At 44.9% G+C, this 19806-nt stretch overlaps 1 protein-coding gene across 1 annotated transcript in view; it reads left to right on the top strand.

Annotated features, from left to right (window-relative positions):
• Nucleotides 1–19806, top strand: part of cacna1da (calcium channel, voltage-dependent, L type, alpha 1D subunit, a) — a gene marked incomplete at both ends in the record, with an annotated part of 61315 nt that overhangs the window by 35527 nt on the left and 5982 nt on the right. Inside the window, 27 exons of the mRNA XM_080001475.1 lie at nucleotides 217–304; nucleotides 403–433; nucleotides 531–685; nucleotides 785–914; nucleotides 1514–1573; nucleotides 1652–1711; nucleotides 3682–3788; nucleotides 3909–3996; nucleotides 4082–4189; nucleotides 4345–4397; nucleotides 4563–4709; nucleotides 4857–5058; nucleotides 5173–5331; nucleotides 5780–5890; nucleotides 6872–6955; nucleotides 12741–12773; nucleotides 13756–13884; nucleotides 13995–14060; nucleotides 14162–14253; nucleotides 14470–14629; nucleotides 14847–14974; nucleotides 15075–15171; nucleotides 15311–15413; nucleotides 16115–16216; nucleotides 17684–17817; nucleotides 18801–18917; nucleotides 19376–19767. Of these exons, the coding sequence (XP_079857601.1) occupies nucleotides 217–304; nucleotides 403–433; nucleotides 531–685; nucleotides 785–914; nucleotides 1514–1573; nucleotides 1652–1711; nucleotides 3682–3788; nucleotides 3909–3996; nucleotides 4082–4189; nucleotides 4345–4397; nucleotides 4563–4709; nucleotides 4857–5058; nucleotides 5173–5331; nucleotides 5780–5890; nucleotides 6872–6955; nucleotides 12741–12773; nucleotides 13756–13884; nucleotides 13995–14060; nucleotides 14162–14253; nucleotides 14470–14629; nucleotides 14847–14974; nucleotides 15075–15171; nucleotides 15311–15413; nucleotides 16115–16216; nucleotides 17684–17817; nucleotides 18801–18917; nucleotides 19376–19767 (3136 nt within the window). The remainder of the gene's footprint in view (nucleotides 1–216; nucleotides 305–402; nucleotides 434–530; nucleotides 686–784; nucleotides 915–1513; nucleotides 1574–1651; nucleotides 1712–3681; nucleotides 3789–3908; nucleotides 3997–4081; nucleotides 4190–4344; nucleotides 4398–4562; nucleotides 4710–4856; nucleotides 5059–5172; nucleotides 5332–5779; nucleotides 5891–6871; nucleotides 6956–12740; nucleotides 12774–13755; nucleotides 13885–13994; nucleotides 14061–14161; nucleotides 14254–14469; nucleotides 14630–14846; nucleotides 14975–15074; nucleotides 15172–15310; nucleotides 15414–16114; nucleotides 16217–17683; nucleotides 17818–18800; nucleotides 18918–19375; nucleotides 19768–19806) is intronic.

Genomic DNA, 19806 nt, shown 5'->3' with positions numbered 1-19806 from the left:
GTATCCTCCCTCCGCTGCCCCCAGCGACCGCTCCTTTGAATTCACGGTTTTCAATCATGACGTTCTCACTGTCGGTGTGTCTCATGCATACCGTTGTTCCTCCATTATTCATTCGAAGTGTAATTAATTATTAAGTCGTAGCTCTAATCTTTACCTCAGTTTTTTGTTTTTTTCCCCCAATCAGATTGTTTTGCCTTTACTAAACCCTTTTATCAGACATCCTCCTGAATGTGTTCTTGGCTATTGCTGTGGACAACTTGGCCGACGCAGAGTCACTCAACACCGACGAGGGAGACAAAAAGGGGTATCGTTTCGATTTCTCCCTGATCCCACCGAGGTTGACGTTGTAAAACAGGTATAGTCAGGGAAATAAACATTCTTTGTTGTTGCTCTTTCTTCTAGGGACAAAAAGGAAGATGACAAAGATGAAAAGGTAATCACGATCTCAATGCTGGGATTTTAGAACGCTTTTACTTTTTAAAGGGGGAGGTACATTATGAAATGGCATTGACCGCCGTCTGTCGATTGAGGAGGAAGAGGAAGACAATGATGACAACGCGGCAGAAGAAGAGGACCCCGAGGTCCCAGCGGGCCCCCGGCCCGCCATCTCAGACCTGGTGAAGAAAGAAAAGATCACTCCCATCCCTGAAGGAAGTGCCTTCTTCATCTTCAGTAACACCAACCCGTAAGAGCCGGTTCGATTAACGCGGCACGGTGGTGCTTAACCTGTTTTTTCCCGGCGCAGAGTGTGTCATTCTCTTTGCCGTGCCGTGATTCTTTTCAGGATTCGTGTCGGGTGCCACAAGCTGATCAACCATCACATCTTCACCAACCTCATCCTGGTCTTCATCATGCTCAGCTCCGTCTCCCTGGCGGCTGAGGACCCCATCCGAAACTTCTCCGCGCGGAACATTGTAAGTTTTCCGCCGCTTTATGCAAGAAATTAACTGAAGAAATTAATGATTTTAAGTCAGTTAAGTAAGTAAAAGTAAAATGTATTAGATGTAAGATTTCTATTTATTTTTTGGTCAATGCATCGATCGCAATAATAATTTAAGTTATTGAATTTCTTCACAGTTTAATAATCATTTCATCCATTTCCCTTATCCTAACCCAATGGTCCTTCTTTGGAATGTTTTCTTGAAACCATAGTTATATTAACTGTTTTATTTATTTATTTGTTTATCTATCTATCTATTTATTTATTTATTTATATTATTGTTATATTTATTTATTTATTTATTATTATTATTATTATGATTATTATTATTATTATTATATATTTTTTGCAATTAAAATGTGTTTAATAAAATATATTTATGAAGAGTAGACACTACAAACAATGTGATATACTGTGTATATTTTACTTCGAATAGAGATTGTATTGTAGACTTTATTCTGCCAAGCCCCTTGAAGACCTGATGTACCTTTTCTCTATTGATCTTGTGTTGACATGTTGTATGAACATGCACAATGTACTGTCTTTATTCAACATGTACGTTGCTTTTTGCAGATACTTGGTTACTTTGACTATGCTTTCACGGCTATCTTTACTGTTGAGATCGTTTTGAAGGTAAATGCCCTGTGTCCCCGCGCCGTGCTGTGACTAACTTCCCCCAGTAACACACCAAAACGTCTCGTTGCCTTCCAGGTCCTAGGCTATGCAGATTATGTCTTCACTAGTATGTTTACATTTGAGATCGTGTTGAAGGTAACCCCTTAAATGACAACGAGAGCCTTGCTGCATTCTCTCCTTGTGTGTCACCTGCCACTCAGTACAGCCTTGGCTTGTTTGTTTCCTTTCTCTTATTTAATTTTTTTCTTCATGGCACCTCTTTTAAACATAACAACAACAACAACAACAACAACAACAACAAAAAAAGTCATCGGAATTGCTACTAAGCTGCTTTGCACACACTAACACAAACACAAGAGTTGTTCAAATTCCACTTTATCAAATTAATGTGTCGGGGGAAGGAAACATCATCATGAACATGCTCATATTGGTGTCATGTCATATTCGGACGGTCAACACTGAAGTGATTTTTGAATTTTGGTGATGCAGTTTTACGCAGATATGGCAAAAAAAGAAAGACGCAACTCTTTGTGCGATGAAACAAATATTAACAAGCTGACAAGACATGCGGCATTTGGCTGAAGTTGAGTTTGAAGTCATTTCCAGGGAGATTAAAAGCCAGCTCCAGTCAAAGCCAAATCCGTGCCTCTCATACTGACTTTCGACTCAGATAATCCATAAAAGAGGGGGCAAAACCAACCATGTTCCGGTTGAGCATGGTTCAGTCTGCTATCCCCGACTGAGTGCATAGAAATGTGGAGCTGACGCATGGACAAAGAGCCGCCAAATCCACCGCTGCTTTCGCACAAGGCCGCTGCGGTGCTCAGCGGGCGCAGGCTCGCTCTCCTTCTGCACTCTACATTTTTATGCACTTGGAAAATGAATCCTTTACTTTTATGATTTGAACAAGAGTTATTTTGGCTGGTTTTTCTTCTCTGCCTGCTGAGAACTGGAATTTTGATTAGGAGCTGCTTCCCCTTTATTCTGAACTATTAAAGAACATAATGGAATGTGCTTTAAGACGACGGCCCACATGAATGTGACAGTAAGGGCACTTTGTTTTCCAATCACTATATTGACGGCCCCCTCAGGTAGTAGACATCCCTACTCGGCATGGCAACAAACTGCATGTTTTATTGCCTTGTTCCATAGTGGATTGTGAAATGAATGACTTACTACTACATTCATGTAGTCATGGGCCGTGGGGTGGCGACGGTAGCTTTAGCGTCCCGTTTTTTCTGCTCGGAGCTCGCCACCCTGAAATCAGAGTGATCTACAAGATGTGTGTCTAAGAGTGGCCGTCGTGTGTGTGTGTGTGTGTGTGTGTGCGGGCGTGTGTGTGTTTGCATTAAGGAGTGTGTGTGTATACCTGCGTGTGTGACTGTGTATTTGTGTGGGTCTGAGGGGGTTTGCGAGACCGTTTTTTCCACCAAACGTGGCCGTGCCTGAGTCCATCCCTTGAGGTGTGCGGCGTAACAGCTGGTCTCCACTGGTCGTCACATCGGCAACGCGTCGGCGACGCCCGCGCCACACGTCCTGTCTGCAGGTGTTCTGTCTTAACGATAAGAATCGCGATATTCCTTGCGGTTGACAGTCTCCAGCCACAGTTCCTTCGTTTGTTTTTTTATCGCTTGTAATATCTCGTGTGCGCTCGATTGTTAAGATTAACGCCGTGTAAATCAGCACCAGCTCCAGTCTGCTGATGGAGCCGAGACGAGCGACAAAAAGAAAATCTCTTTGGCTCACAGTCTATTCAATAAAAAGAGGATTGTTTTCTGGAAAGATTTTAAAAAGCCAGTGAAAAGGGGTTTTTAAAGTGTATGTACAGTAAAATAAAAAAAATGACTTGGAAGACAAACCCTGCTGGCCACAGCATTGACCAAAGAGCTGCTGAGTTCTCCCATACAACTGTCATGTTTCTGCTATTTCTTTAATGAAATACCAGCGAGTCCCAGCTGAGTCCTGTCTGGTGGAGACCAGGCGTAACCGTCTTTGGATGTGTGTGTGTGTCTCCGGGGGGATCTCACTACGTGGCTGTGTGTGTGTGTGTTTTGTTTTTTTTCCAGCATGGTTTGCTGCTCTCACTTTGTCCGTCCTCTCCTCAGATGACGACGTACGGCGCTTTCCTTCATAAAGGAGCCTTTTGCAGGAACTACTTCAACCTGCTGGACCTGCTGGTGGTGGGAGTATCTCTTGTCTCCTTTGGTATTCAGTGAGTAATCCTCTTTCTCCCGCTCTTCCTCTCTCTTCCTCCTCCACCTCGCCGTTTCTCCATCATTCCCTGTGTAGGATCTGTCCATGAGGTATTTAAGGACATTTTGTCGTTCTTCAGGTCCTCTGCCATCTCCGTGGTGAAGATTCTCAGGGTGCTCCGGGTCCTTCGTCCCCTGAGGGCCATCAACAGAGCCAAAGGCCTCAAGGTGAAGCTTTAGAACACAGGCTGGTGCTTTTTCACTGTGTACACTTGAACACTGATCTGTATGTCTAATGCTCTATGCAACGCAGCACGTGGTCCAGTGCGTGTTCGTGGCCATCAGGACCATCGGCAACATCATGATCGTCACCACTCTGCTGCAGTTCATGTTTGCCTGCATAGGAGTCCAGCTCTTCAAGGTCAGCAACAATAATAATAATAACAATGTGTGTGTGTGTGTGTGTGTGTGTGTGTGTGTGTGTGTGTATATATATATTTACTGTATATATAGAGTGGTTAGTCTGCGTTATCAGAGCAGACCTGCTCATGCGTTCGGCATGTTTCTGTTCCACAGGGGAAGTTTTATCGCTGTACAGATGAAGCAAAGTCAAGCCCAGAAGAGTGCAAGTTGGTTTAGACTTTAACGTCATCTTAATATCACAACATAGTCCTTGGTGTTATTTTGATAATAATAATAATAATAGTTAAAAAATACAATAATAATAATAATAATAATAATAATAATAATAATGCAAAGTATAATTTGACAATTGAGCTGTACTTATCTCCCAGGGGCACCTACATCCTCTATAAGGACGGGGATGTGAACCAGCCATCCATCCACAAGCGCCAGTGGCACAACAGCGAGTTCAACTTCGACAATGTCCTCATGGCCATGATGGCGTTGTTCACTGTCTCCACCTTTGAGGGCTGGCCTGCGTAAGACGCAAAGCTTTTCTCGCTCCCATGTTCATGCATGAGGATGATGATGTGAAGACGAAATTAGTCGGAATTCACAAAAGTAGCGGGACCTGTGAGACTCTGGAAAACGATGTGCAAACAAAGTTGCTCTCTTTTTTTTTCCAGGTTATTGTACAAGGCCATCGACTCAAACAGGGAGAACCTGGGTCCCATTTACAACTACCGTGTAGAAATTTCCATCTTCTTCATCATCTACATCATCATCATCGCTTTCTTCATGATGAACATCTTCGTGGGTTTTGTGATCGTCACGTTTCAGGAGCAGGGCGAGAAAGAGTACAAAAATTGTGAACTCGACAAGAACCAGGTCGGAGTCCGTTAAAAATGATTCCGCCCACAACAATCTAGCGTGGATGCTGTACCTAGGATATGTTTTTTTTTTAATCTCGTAGCGTAATGAATCTTGTCTGTTTCCGTGCAGCGTCAGTGTGTCGAGTATGCTCTCAAGGCCCGTCCGCTGAGGAGGTACATCCCCAAAAACCCGTACCAGTACAAGTTCTGGTATGTGGTGAACTCCACGGGGTTCGAGTACATCATGTTCGTACTGATCATGCTGAACACGCTCTGCCTGGCTGTGCAGGTAAGAGGCCCCTACTCCCAAAACTAGCAGAATAACTGTAGGCGCTTTAGACAAACTTTTATTTAAATGTTTTTTTATTTCAGTATATTCCAAAAAAGGCAACTTCGCCTATTGCAGAATAATAATTTTGAATAATTTTTAATTAATTAAAAAATGATAACGTTATTGCATTATTAGTTTGCAGTAAAAAGTAATACTTAAATGCATTTGTGATATACTGTACTTTACTTTAACTTACTTTTAAGTCTAGCTGCCACCTGCTGTTATTGGGCTGTTAAGTACTACTAATGTTAACTTCTGTGTGTATGTTTCATAAAATATATTACGTTTTTATTACGTTATTATTTATTTTCTCCACTTCATGAATAACAATAATGTGATATTCTTATACTAATGATAATGTAATGAAGTGTTAACAGTGTCACCTGCCTGCATCTCCAACCACCAGCACTACGGCCAGTCGGCGCTCTTTAACTACGTGATGGACATTCTCAACATGGTCTTCACCGCTGTCTTCACTGTGGAGATGGTTCTCAAACTCATCGCGTTCAAACCCAGGGTGAGCGATGACTTCGCCCGCTCGGCCTCTCAAACACATCCACTCACTCAAATGCAAAAATATAACAAACAGAACCAAATATCAACATTCCAAATAAATTCTCATTACAGACATTCCTACACTAACTGCTAAAACAGCAGAGAGACAGCCCGGCATATACACTATACGCACTCATATGCAACATGTGTATTATTATTTTTTTAATGTCATTCTTTGTTGAAGTTTTGGACTAGACTCACCGTTTTGGCATGAGCGTATTTTGCCGGAAATGGTTGTCTAAATTCCTTTATTTTCATTCCTCTGTTCCCGCCCGGACCAACAGCTTTGTGTTGCAAAGAAGGACAGGATGCTTGTAAGAGAAAGACGGGTGTGGTGTGCAGTGATGATACAGTTGTTTGCCTTCTGCCATAATAACCATGTATAAGGCATTGGCAGTGTGCCACCTCACAGTTTGTTATTAGTTAATATAATATCAGCTTTTATCACAATCTCATCAGTTTGGTATAAAGTTGAGAAACAGTGTTCTCTACTAATTTTTTCATCTTCCTGCCCCATCACTCAAACTCGCTCAGGGGTATTTTGGGGATGCCTGGAATGTGTTCGACGCCCTGGTTGTGATTGGCAGCATAGTAGACATTGTTCTCAGTGAGATCGATGTAAGTAAGCGCTCCGCCCTCCGAGTGAACGCCGCTCTCTGACCCGATCTCCCACGGCCCTCGGCTTTCTCTGCTGCCTCAAAAACGGTCCTTCCTCTTCGACTGCGGCTGAATAACTCCCTGTTTGTTTTTTCTCTCCCTTCTCTCCTCCTCCCCGACCCCCCCCCCCCTCCCTCCCATAACATCGACCTTTTGTTTCGACGCATTTCCCGATCAACTCCCGTTCTCCTCTCTCTTTTTCCTCTTCCTGGTTTGTTCTCTTTCTTTCCCTTCTCTCTTCTTTATATTTCATGGCCGCCGCCGCCCTCGCACCCCCCCGAAACAGCATTATTTCACTGATGCGTGGAACACATTTGATGCCTTAATTGTTGTCGGTAGCGTCGTGGATATTGCTATCACTGAAGTTAATGTAAGTACCACTTTTCCCTCCTTCCACGTGGAACTGAAGCCTTACACCGAAGCCAATGTGTCGAGAGCGGTTGTGTCGTCAGATCTTCCTGTAATACCAACGTAGACATATTTAAGTTGTTTCCCTTTCCCCCTTGTTTGGATTCAGTATTGAAGTTGATGCTGACATTTATGAAAAGCACACTTTATAGGACACCATTGGCCTTCAGTGTAAAGCTTCAGTTTGACCTTTTTACGCTTCCCCGCCGTCTACGGCGTTATGTCCGGTGAATTAACCCCCGATAGCCTTTCTTTTAGGAACTCCACGGCTTCTGCATGTCCGATCCTAAGAAACGCGTCACGGTGTTGTTTGTTAAGGATTGAGGAAAGTTGCCAATGTTTTTCTTTTGGTGTGAAAAAATTGTTTGCAAATGTTTTTTTCTGCCGAACCGTGCATCTCTAAGGGCAGCACGGGCTAGTTTGATTTTGATGCTTCCACAGTGGTCTAATTCTTTGCTTTTGTTTATTTTGTTTCCATAGAAACTTGTAGAGGCAAGTATTGAAACAAATCAAATGTTTATTTTGTGTGTAGTTTGTTTTGGGCAACTTTATCTTTGGGACCCCTTTACGGTGCTAATGGATAAGAAATCCAATTTTAGGAGTAAGAACCTTTGAAATTGTCATCTTTACATTAGAATCCAAATCTAAATTGGTCAAATATATACATAAATATGTAGTATGTAGATATAATACTGTAAGGTAGATTCAGTGTCAAAAAAGTTTGTTTTAATAATGGTCAAATCAGTTACTTTCAAACTGAAATAGGCTTGACTTGATAAATGGTGGATGATGATTTCCGGACATTAAGAGCTGTCATTTGGCCTTAAAACAACAAGCAATCGGTGGTGGTGTGCTTTGGGTAGAGCTGGCAACAAGTAAACTACTAACCACTAACCCTGTTCAGTCATCTTTTAACATTTAAACGTCATTTAAGAGACATCAGTTGATAAAGTAATGAGTGCTACGGTATATTTTTCAGCTTTTGCTCTTTTTTTGGAGAAAGACGGATGGTTATAAGATTCTTTTTCGGTGATAAGGTTTTAAGGCCCCCCCAGTTCTTCGGAGAGATCTGCTGTATTTTCTGAGCTGCAGTGCTGTTTTTCTGGAGTTACCACATTTCCGTGTTTCTGTTTGAAACGTGTGTTTTGTGCATGGGTGTATATACATACTGTATGAACCTTTTTAGTAAGCCATGATCCGTGCTACATGTAGGTCATGGATGTTAATGCATGTGTGCTTGTTTTCTGTGTGTGTTGTGTGTGTGTGTGTGTGTGTGTGTGTGTGTGTGTGTGTGTGTGTGTGTGTGTGTGTGTGTGTGTGTGTGTGTGTGTGTGTGTTTGTGTGTGTGTGTGTTTGTGTGTGCGTGTGTGTGTGTGTGTGTGCGTGCGTGTGTGTGAGTTTATACTGTGAACTGTTTGTTCACGCCTCTATGTGTGTGTGTGTGTGTGTGTGTGTGTGTGTGTGTGTGTGTGTGTGTGTGTCTGTGTGTGTGTGTGTGTGTGTGTGTGTGTAGGTGTGTGTCTGAATGTTTTTTGGTGACATGATTTCACAAGGCCTAAAACACTGGATCTTGTGAGGCAACTTCCATCCATCACTGTCGTTTGCTTTCATTGCATGTGACTATTCCTCTGTGTATGTCATAAGTTGGCCGTAAACAAACTAGATCGGTGTTTATTATTATTATTATTATTATTATTATTATTATTATTATTATTATTATTACACTTTTTGGTTCATTATTACCGATCTAGGATGGTCTTTTGCTCGCTGTTTGCTCACACGTATATACAGTATATATATATGATTTGTGAGTTGCCCTGATTGTTTCTCATCCGGTCACCGCTAGCCTCTCCAAATGCATGCTGGGAAATGTCCATGCTCATCTGGCCTGCTAACATCCTTTCCATGTCCCACCTCTCACAGATAGCGCTTGGCCGCCCACTCCATTCTCCCCCGGTCAGTTGCTTCCACAAAGCGTTTTGTGAAACACTTTCCCTTCTTTCTCCCCACACCCTCTGCTCTCTCCCTCCAGACAGAATGGCCCTGGGGCTCCGAGCTCGAACCCGTTTATCCTACACAGTGTTGAGGACCGTAGAACGTAGAATAAAACCATGTTGAAACTCCATTGGATATTTGGTCTATTTGATATTTGGAAAAACCTGAGCATTCTTTTGTGGGCCTTCCTTAATGTTGTGTAGCTCTATGGTGTGTGTGTGTGTGTGTGTGTGTGTGTGTGTGTGTGTGTGTGTGTGTGTGTGTGTGTGTGTGTGTGTGTGTGTGTGTGTGTGTGTGTGTGTGTGTGTGTCAGACGAGAGGCAGCAATTTGTAAACTTATTCAATCTTGCATTGACACAGTTGTGCTTTTTTTTCGGAGCATAAGTTTTAAATGTTTTCTTTAAAAAGCCGAATGCCCAACATCATTTTTGTTTTGAGTGATACAATCCTTGAAAACAAGCCAAATCAGTTGCTGCTTTTTTATGAAATTTCAAAAGAGGAATTAATAACACACAGAAAGAGATGTTGACCAGACACAGCCTTAACCAACCAATTAGATAGTAGCTGGAAAATGCCTGGAGCCAAATGTTGTTCCAGTGCTGCATGCGATAAATACAACCCATAGGCATAATATTTCAGTCCTCCAAAACGACAGTTTGAGAGTAAAACACTGTGACTGAAGAGACTAAAGAGCTGTCCACACGTACAGACGACCATGACTTGTCTGACTAGTAATTTCGTTATTTAGGTCATATATGAGGCTTTTAGCTGCCTCTGGGTCTGGCTATAGCACAGAACTTAGTTTCATTAAAGAAAAACATAATCATGTTTCAAACAATCTGAAAGACCTCCGACTTAAGAAACCCCGAAAAAGCCAAAGGTATGTCGCCTTTAAAAAGCGAAGTCAATTTGTACGAAATTGCTGCGGTAAGCAGGTAAGAAGTGGCGCGTTAAGGCCACCGTACGCTGCAGTGGTTTTGTGATGAGGGCGCTTTGCAGAATCTGAGTCAGAGGTTCTTTGATGATCTTGTGTTTGTGTCTCTGTGAGTGACTGTCTCTGTGCTCTGTTCTGTCTTCCTGTAGTGAGCTCTTAAAGCTCAGAATGGAGCTCATGTGTAGTGCAGGTGTGTAGCCCCTAGTCAGGTGCATGACCGGTTCTCACGGTACCCCGTTTGCTCCTACTCTCTTTTTATTTTTTACTTTCATAGTTTTCCTCCCTTTTCCTGAATTTCTGTCTCTGCTGTTAAAAAACAAAACAAAACTTTACTTCTTTTTTTTATTTCCCCTGTTATCTCTTTCCTCTTTCCTCGATTGACTTGTTTAACTCGATGATCCTCTGCACTGGACAGGGAGGGCGCCCTCCCATGGCGGCTTGGTTGCAGCGCTGTTGACATGCATGTGTCGCTGAGATGCTGTTCATAAATGGCTCCGCGTCATCGATTAAAATGTCTTGCGTGGTCGTGCGTCGTGCTTGTCCGTAGACTGGCAGTGCTGAGCGCATGCTTCACCAGCGCCACGGCTGGGATTACCCAAAGAACCTCCTCGATCACATTTTTTGCATTTTATGATTTCTGCCCATTCTGCACTTCATATTGACAGTGTGTGAACCGCCGGGATTTGAATGAAGCCATGTCTGTCTGGAGGTACCTCCTTTCACTTTTCAGCACTATGCCCGTCTCTTCTCCTTACTTAGGGCCTCGGAAATGTAGATTTGAACTTGTTTTCTCGCCGTGAAATCAGATCTCATAATGCAGACTCCACAAGCTATCACTGTGGATAAAACCTGACACTGCCTGTTAAATTTCTACTCTGGATACTGATAATATTCACACTTTCAGGGACTTCCTCCCTTTTTATGATTTATTATAATATTAAACGCGTATTGTAGTTGGGTTTCAGTACGAGTGAGAGAGTGAGTAGTACTTTTGTTTATGGTGTTCTTCTTGATTGATCAACCGTGATTTAAACATTTAAAAACAAAATTTGAAATACTGGGTTTTAATTTTCTAATTGAGGTGAAGTTGAGAATATATATTTTATTACCTTAACGCCATCCAAGTCACGTCTTGGCCAATAAGCAGGTGATAGATCCCCTTCCCTCAGCTATACTATATTATTTTCAATACTCATCTAATTTACGTCTCAACTGCTCACATACAGAAGGCCCTGCCTTCACTTTTGGCGATGAAAATAGCCTCTCGTTGATATTTTGGTCCCCTCCCAGGTTCTAGTGGCGTCCTTGTCGGAGTCAACTCGTTTCTAGCCGATCTCCCGACAGACGCTCATTGCTAGAGCATTGGCTACGACATGGCGGCGGCACAGACGCAGTGTTGCTCCCGGTGTAGGAGGCATATGGCCGGCGAGGAGTTATCTGCCTCGGCCAAGAGCGTGCAGGGCTGGTGCTTGCCTCCCACTTTCTCCTGCGTTCTGCGCTCTCTACACTCCATCGCGCCGGTGCCTCACAGCACAGCCCGCTGAGGAGGTTTTCCCGCCTTCACCGCCTTCTGCCCGGCAGGCCTCCACGTGCAGTGGAGGAAGAGAAAGAAGACGGAGGCCCCGGCGGGTTCACCACACAAAGAGCGTTTCCATAAGGAATTTCCCGGAGAGATTCCTCTGCTTGATTCCTCCGCTCGGCCCGCATCCATGCTCAGGCGGGCTTATTTCCAGGCTTTGGATGTGCAGCCGCACCCCTTCCTGCTGTTCTGAAAGGACAACCCCTTGCATGCGTTGCATAAGTTAGAACTTGAGAGAACAAGACGTTAGTTGGGTGGTGTTCAGGTTTATAAACATAAGATATATCCAGCCGCGCTGCCGGGGACGGCTCATCGCACGAATACGATCTCTTGTTCTTCACTCGTAAAACCTGGGTAGTAGCACAACCACAACGTGTTTATGTATTCGTTACACTGCCGATAGAAATTCGATTTTCTTTTTTGACACCATGGGATCTCCTTGACATACAGTCAATGGCCTAGAAAATGGACCCTCAGCTGTCGCATTCTGATGGGTGCTCGCAAAATCAATGACCTCCGAACTTGCAAAGTCATATGCAAGTGGGTATTTGCTTGAGCAGGAGAAATAAATACCTAAACATCTGGGCTGTGGGCCAATATAGCAGGGTTACAGTCAGACTGTGCATTTACAATTACATCAACTCATCACGCGTGTGTGCGTCAATCGTCTTGATTTTCATGAACGTCAATAAACCTCCCGGCATTTAAAACGTGTATGAAACCATCAAAAAAGCCACCAGAGCCGTTAAAAACCATCCACGTCATTCAAACACATTCGTCGTGCCCATTACACAGGGGGAGTGATAAAGTTGTGTGCCACTCTTAAATGTTTAGCACTTTCCAAGTAAGTCTGTGTTGTTTGTCGGTCTTATATGACGTTTTTTAAAATTCCGTCAGAGGAATTGTGTCGAGCGTCAACTGACCTGTTGTCCAGTCTTCAACGTTTAGGCGTCAGCCGTTCGTCGTTATGTTTGTCCGTAGAAAATGTACGTCGGCTGTGATGACCCTGTATGATGAACGTCTTTTGATGTGGCGGTGTAATGTTGAGATCGTACCGTCCTGTCATGTCACTGTATTTGAGGAGGGTAGTGATCTTGTCCTGGTCTTGAATGCTGTTGAATGCTGTGCCTTGGCTGAACCCGATACCAACAATGTCACGTCTTTGTCCCAACATGTGGGAGAACCTGTGGTTGATGGTAAAGTTGTGTAAGACATTAATGCGGGTCTTTGATTTTAAAGCCAACGGAGACTCCACAGGTGGATGAGATGGGGGTAAGATACTCCCCCACCTGCCCCCCCCCTCTCTTAGGGCCAAGCCCACCTTTATACTTGCATCTGTTTCTCTGTTTGGTTGTTATTTTTTTCCTTTGTCTCCAATACCTGTTTTTCAAATGCTTCTTTTTTTCCTTTTTTTTTTTGGTCATTTATCTTTACAAAGACAAGATTTTCTCCATTCTTCTTTTCCCGGATATTTTCTTAGTTTGCACTCATCCTCGAGAAATTTGCTTTTCATTTCCTAGCTTTTTGTTTGAGATGACTTTGATATGGAAAGTGTCGCTCAAACGTGGCGTCGCGTGTCCCGCTAGGCAGGAGTGGTCCTTGGCCGCTCCTCACGTTTGTGCCAGCGACACAGCCACATGGTCTCTGCTGTCACCTCTGCGTGGGGGCAGTCACCCATGGATGACCCCTGGGACCAAGTCAACCGGCTTTGACCTTTGAACCTCCTGGCTGGCCCACCAAGGGTCGGCCCCACTGTGACTCCGCATGCAGTGACTCTGGACTTGAGGGTGCCATGCTTGTGCAGACGTTTCCTGTCAAGTATGGCAAGGTTTTCCTTCCAGCATGCTCCGCCTCCTTGCTTCCTCCCCCATAGGTCTGTGCAGGAACAGGGGTCCTGGCAGTGCTTTGCATCAGATTCACAGAAACAAATCATTGTGTTTGTAAGATCATAAACTGTTTGTCAGTTTTGTATCAAAACTAGCCGCAATCCACAGTGTACTGTATGTGATCCAAAAATTCTCTACCTCAATGTACCTCAGTTCAAATTCACCACTATGGAGCCGCTCAAGGCGCTCGAAGGGTTTCTGGGACGTTTGGATGCAATGCCGCAACGCTCAGCCCATGTATCTGGTGTTCAGATCTCAACGCAGATCTCATCAGCCAGTGAAGCACGGCTAGGTTCCCCTCCCCCGTGTGTGCGGCATGACCACCACTCGCTCCCCCGTTCCCTGACGCTGCCCCTCGCTCCCCGCAGAACACGGAGGACAGCGCTCGGATCTCCATCACCTTCTTCCGTCTGTTCCGGGTCATGCGACTGGTGAAGCTGCTCAGCCGAGGGGAAGGCATCCGCACCCTGTTGTGGACTTTCATCAAATCCTTTCAGGTGACCACTCCCAGTCCGTTCTGGCCGACCATGGAGCACGGGGCAAAATTTTGCCGTTAAGCACACATGAATGTGAATTTCTCCTTTTTTTTTTTTCTTTCCTTCCTTAGGCTCTACCTTACGTCGCTCTTCTGATAGCCATGCTGTTCTTCATTTATGCTGTCATTGGCATGCAGGTTTGTCATTTTACCTGGTTGGAAAATGTCCCTGCCCCCCCCAACCCAAGTCACATTTGTTGTTATGTTGGTTTATCCATTGGGACAACATTTCATTCCAGGTGTTTGGTAAGATTGCCATGGTGGATGGAACTCACATCAACAGGAACAACAACTTCCAGACCTTTCCTCAAGCGGTCCTACTTCTGTTTAGGTGTGTCAGACCAGGATTTCACCACAGAATCCAAATAGTGTTTTTACCTTGCTGTATCTACTTTGCAGAGATAGCTTCGGTACTGTCTTGCCGATTCGTGTGATAACCGTGATTTCATTTTCCAATTCCAATATCGGTCGTGTATATTGTGTCATCAGATTCTTTCAAATGCTCAGCCTCGGTCTTTCGCCTGACGTTTGTGCCTCCTGTTCCTAGGTGTGCCACCGGCGAGGCGTGGCAGGAGATCATGTTGGCCTGCATGCCGGGGAAGCTGTGTGACCCCGAGTCAGACTACAACCCCGGTGAAGAGATGACCTGCGGCAGCGGGTTCGCCATCATCTACTTCATCAGCTTCTACATGCTCTGCGCCTTCTTGGTACGCACCGGCGCCGCTTCTTTGTTTTCGTTGTTACTCCTTGGTCCAAAGGTTGATCCGGTCGTCCGCCTCCGAGGGTAGGCAGACCCGCTGCCTGCTGTTTCATCAGTAGCTACCGATACAACAAATGCACAAGAACGTAATAACTGTGCACTTAAAGGTTTTTTTTCCCCTCATATGCATTCCTGAAAAAGACAATTTCTCGTGTTGTTCCTAGATTATAAATCTGTTTGTGGCCGTCATCATGGACAACTTCGACTACCTTACACGTGACTGGTCCATTTTGGGGCCCCACCACTTAGACGAATTCAAGAGGATCTGGTCAGAGTATGATCCAGAGGCAAAGTGCGTCCGTACATCAACCAGTAGCGATTCGAATGGATGCTTGTGTCTGTGCGATGTCAGGAAATAACCTTTCCTCCATTTAAATTTTTCCCTCACACAGGGGGAGAATCAAGCATCTTGATGTCGTAACTCTGCTCCGCCGCATTCAACCTCCTCTTGGCTTCGGCAAACTCTGTCCTCATAGAGTGGCTTGCAAGGTCATTTTCACCTCTCTGCTCTTCTCTCCTCTTTGTCTTCCTTTGTCTTTTCTTTATCTTGTCAAACACAAATGACACACTCCGCGTGCCAGTTTTCTTTTCCGAGTTAACGATCTGCATCAAACCCGTCTTCTTTCAGAGATTGGTGGCCATGAACATGCCTCTGAACAGCGACGGCACGGTCATGTTCAACGCCACTCTGTTCGCATTAGTGCGCACAGCCCTGAAAATCAAAACAGATGGTAGGAGACAAACACATGCACACTGCACTAATCGCACAAAAATGTTATGCCAAATTGAAATTCTGTGCCCAGGCACTGACGCGGAATGTTCGGTTTAAAAGGCCTTTATTTGGAGTGCCGGTGTAATATTGAATTTCAATGTGACATCGCAGCCGCGGCCTTCATCGAGGTGTCCCCGTTTTTTAAATTTCGAAGCATTGGTGATACGTTCTTTTCTTTGACACAGTGGTTCCCAAACTAGGGTCTGCAGCCCCCCAAGGGAACTCAAACGATATTGCAGTGGGGTCGGCAGAAAAAATATTGTTGATTTATACATCCTTTTTACATCATTTAATTTCAATAAAAATATATTTTCTTGGCTAAGGATGGGCTGGTTTTGCGGTGATATTGGCTACTTTTTGGTCAGTACAAGTTAAAATGTTGAACCACAGAGTCTTCCAAGGGGGGTCTTGTAATGAAAGAGTTTTAAGAACCCCCGCTTTATCATATACCACACTTTAAGGATGTCCAAATGTGACGCTCAGGCATGTGCGCAGTCCAGTGTTCTCTGTTTTGTGTGTGTGTGTGTGTGTGTGTGTGTGTGTGTGTGTGTGTGTGTGTGTGTGTGTGTGTGTGTGTGTGTGTGTGTGTGTGTGTGTGTTTAAAGAGCTTTAAACGGGTGTGCTGATTTCTCAGGCACGATCGTATTCCCTGTGGTTCAGGTAATCTAGAGCAGGCCAATGAGGAGCTGCGGGCAGTCATCAAGAAGATCTGGAAGAGGACCAGTATGAAGCTGTTGGACCAAGTGGTGCCCCCTGCTGGTGGTCAGTGGAAGTGGAATAAGCCTGTTTTTGTTATGGGCGCGCACATGCTTGGAAGCCCTTCTTCCATACGTTCCATACGTCTAAATGAGATTACTTTGCACAAATGGTTCATAACACATACCTTTTTTTTTTTAATCTCCTATTCATGAACATGACTCCCATCGCAAGTGATACTCTCACACATATAGTACACGGTCAAACTCCGTCCTGCTCGGTCACACTCTTCCATGAGAGCAAAGCTGTGTCCCGCCGACTCTGCTCATGTTTGGTGTTTCTTTGCCATGTGTCTCTGATCCACACTCCTCCCTTGTGCTCTGGAGGCTGAAGGAGGCCACTGACTGTCTGCCGGGCTGTGGGCTTGCATGGCCTCGTACGCCGAGTTGCAAGTGCATGCTCCGTCTCTCACACTGTCTACTCTGTCTCTTTCGCTGTGTCTGCCTCTGTCACTTTTTTTCTCTCTCTCTCCGCTGTTTTGTCCGTCGCTCTCTCTGTTGTCTTAATCTTTGTGTTTTTCTCACTGCTTGAGCTTCCACAGCTTCTGTTCCTTATACTGTTGTTATCTATGTATCCAAAACTCTTAAGTACTTCAGAATATTCTGAAGCAGTTCTGTTTTAGGGTGGTGGCATGGAACTAGTGTTGCCTCTCTCTCTCCGACCTCTGTCCCCGACATGCTTGTTTCAAGTGACTCAGACCCCTGCTTCAGAATGATTCTCACACACCAGCACTCCTGACCGACGCAGAAAACACTCAACCTCCAAGAAACACACTGTGCAGGCGATGGCATGCCAGGGTTCACGTATTCAATTATTTCCATGCATCACCAAAAACAGCTCCAAACATCAGCGCAGAGATGTAATGTGTACACTGAAACAATGACCAAAATAGTGACACGTATGCACAGTTCTGCTTGCTTGCATGTGCTGCAGTAGAAGAGTAAAATATAATGCTGCAATAGAATACTTCAGAAAAAACCCCAATGACAACCACTTATTAATTAGAAACTTCATAAACCGTGTAATGTTAATGTTATACCCTTTCTGCATTCTTTATCCTCAATGATAGGATCTATGGTAACAATATGACACTGAAGGGTCTCAATAATAGGCTGTTAAGTATTATTTTATATTTAACACATATGCTGCAAACAAGATTTCCTTTTGATCGACTCAATCTCTTTAGATGCTAATACATGTAATGACATCATGTTTAGCCATAAAAATAAATATCCCAGTTGCCCTGTTTAAACGAGGTACAGAATATGCGCCACCCAGCTGGACGTATATGATTTGAACCGAGTGATTGGGTTGATATTGATGACGAGAAGGCATGTCTCCTCTTGAGAAGGTACTGTGTGGCCCTGGCGTGCTGGAGGGCCAAGGGCCAGGGTCATGGACAGACTCTGTCTCCCAGGGCGCTGTGTACAGGCTGGCTGACACAGGAAGCATTTGTGTGGTCTGTTCACTCAGATGATGAGGTAACCGTGGGGAAGTTCTATGCCACCTTCCTGATACAGGACTACTTTAGGAAATTCAAGAAACGTAAAGAGGAAGGCCTGGTGGGGGCGCACCCTTCTCAGAACAACACAGCCATCGCCCTGCAGGTGAGCATCGCTCTGTGTGTATGTGTGTACTCTATTGTGTGTGTGGCTGTGGATGTGGATGTGGGTGAAGGTGAGGTTACGTGCGTGTGTGTGTGTGTGTGTGTGTGTGTGTGTGTGTGTGTGTGTGTGTGTGTGTGTGTGTGTGTGTGTGTGTGTGTGTGTGTGTGTGTGTGTGTGTGTCGTCGGGTGTACTGTATTGTGTGCAACTGTGTTTCTGTGTGGGAGAGGGAATACTGGCGTACATTCTTCCAACTTTGTACCAAATAGTGAAATGTCTTCTACAGGATCTTTCTGAAATGAGTTTGTGTGTTAAGTGTGCTAATTCTATGGTTTTTGATTCAGCAGGTCATTCATGAACAAAGTTATTGGCGTACAGTATAACTCTGTCGCTGTTGTTTAAATGTTCCTCCTATGTGAGCGGCTCTCCTCCTCCCTACATGTCTCATGTGTCCACTTAGATCATAGATACTGATGTTAAGTGTGCGTCTCTGTCTTCTATGCTTTCCCACGCTCACGACATGTAGCGTCACCCTTTTCCCCATGAAGTTCACATGTCAAGCTTGTCTTCATTTCAGTCACGTTCTTTAATTGCATTATATTCTCACCGCCGACTAACAAGGACGTGTGGCTCTGTTAGTGTCTTCCGGAGCAAGCTTGTTGTTTGTCTCAGTAAACGATGCAATAAAGTCTTAGTTATGTGATAAATGTTTAAATGCAAAGCCGGCTGCGCCAGAAATTCAACACACCTAGAAATTCCCATTCAGGAGAGCACATGTGTCCGTCTCCCAGCTTCGCCATCCCTCACAGTCTGTCCAGCATTGTTAATGTCACGTGTATTTTGTGTGTGTGTGTGTGTGTGTGTGTGCGCGCGCGCGTGTGTGCGTATGGTCGATGTTGCGACTGTAATCGCTGCGACGAGTCTCTTGGCTTAGAAGAAGGTCTTGGTTTAATAGCGCTCAGCCCTTTCGTTGTCATGGTTACAGGCCGGCCTTCGCACACTCCATGATATCGGGCCCGAAATCCGCCGAGCGATATCATGTGATCTGCAAGACGATGAACTAGTAGACTTTATCCCAGAGGAGGACGAGGAAATTTATAGGGTAAATTACTCATTTTCCCCTGCCCTGGTGTACGACTGAACCCCCATTTTTGTGCTGCAAGTTTTTGCATTATCTTCTGCTTTCGGACAAGAGGCTCCTTCAAGGTCCTTCTCCATAGAAATACACTTTAAAAGAGCAAACTCCTCCTGCCTGCCTTGTCTTCATGGAGTGAATTAGAACTGAAACAGTGCATTGTTCTGGTTTAAGATAGTAGAATTGTATACAATTCAAATTCATTTGGCTTCGGTATATTTTTTCCTTTATATCCATTTAAACAAACAAATCAGTGCATTCATTTTACTCATAAATGCCATTAGCCATTAAACCAGCTTCTGAACTTTTTTTGCCCATACATTCTCTGTAGACAGACTCAATCCTCCTTAACATCAATAGGTTGTTTTATTTTCCACTGCATCAAACGGAAGCCCTGGAGCTTTGCTCTTATTCCCCTTTCACAGCGTAACGGTGGACTTTTCGGCAACCACGTCATGAACGGGGGCCACCGACGTTCAAACGGACACCACACCAACGCCACACAGCGGCCGCTCCAGGTGCAGCCGCCGCCCCACTACGCCCACATGGAGCAGCCCGTGGGACGGCTGTGCCGGGCCACCGCCATGTCCCACCCCAACAACCACCACCACCACCACCACCATCATCACCACCGCCGCCACAACTCCTACGGCAAGTCGCCCAAGTCCACCAACATCAACCTCAACAACGCCAACGTGTCCAGCCTGCCCAACGGGGGACACCACCGCTACTACGAGCACGCTCCCCCCAACGGCTACCCCGGCCACCGCGGCTCCTACTACGAGTACGACAAGCCCCGGACTCCGCAGGGTCAAAGGTAACCGCGCACCCCGCCATCCCACCATCCCCCCTGGGG

Source organism: Zeus faber (assembly GCF_960531495.2).
Source record: "Zeus faber genome assembly, chromosome: 5".
Classification (NCBI taxonomy): Eukaryota; Metazoa; Chordata; class Actinopteri; order Zeiformes; family Zeidae; genus Zeus; species Zeus faber.
The sequence above is the reverse complement of the archived record's forward strand: the minus strand, read 5'-3'. Positions and strand labels throughout refer to the sequence as shown.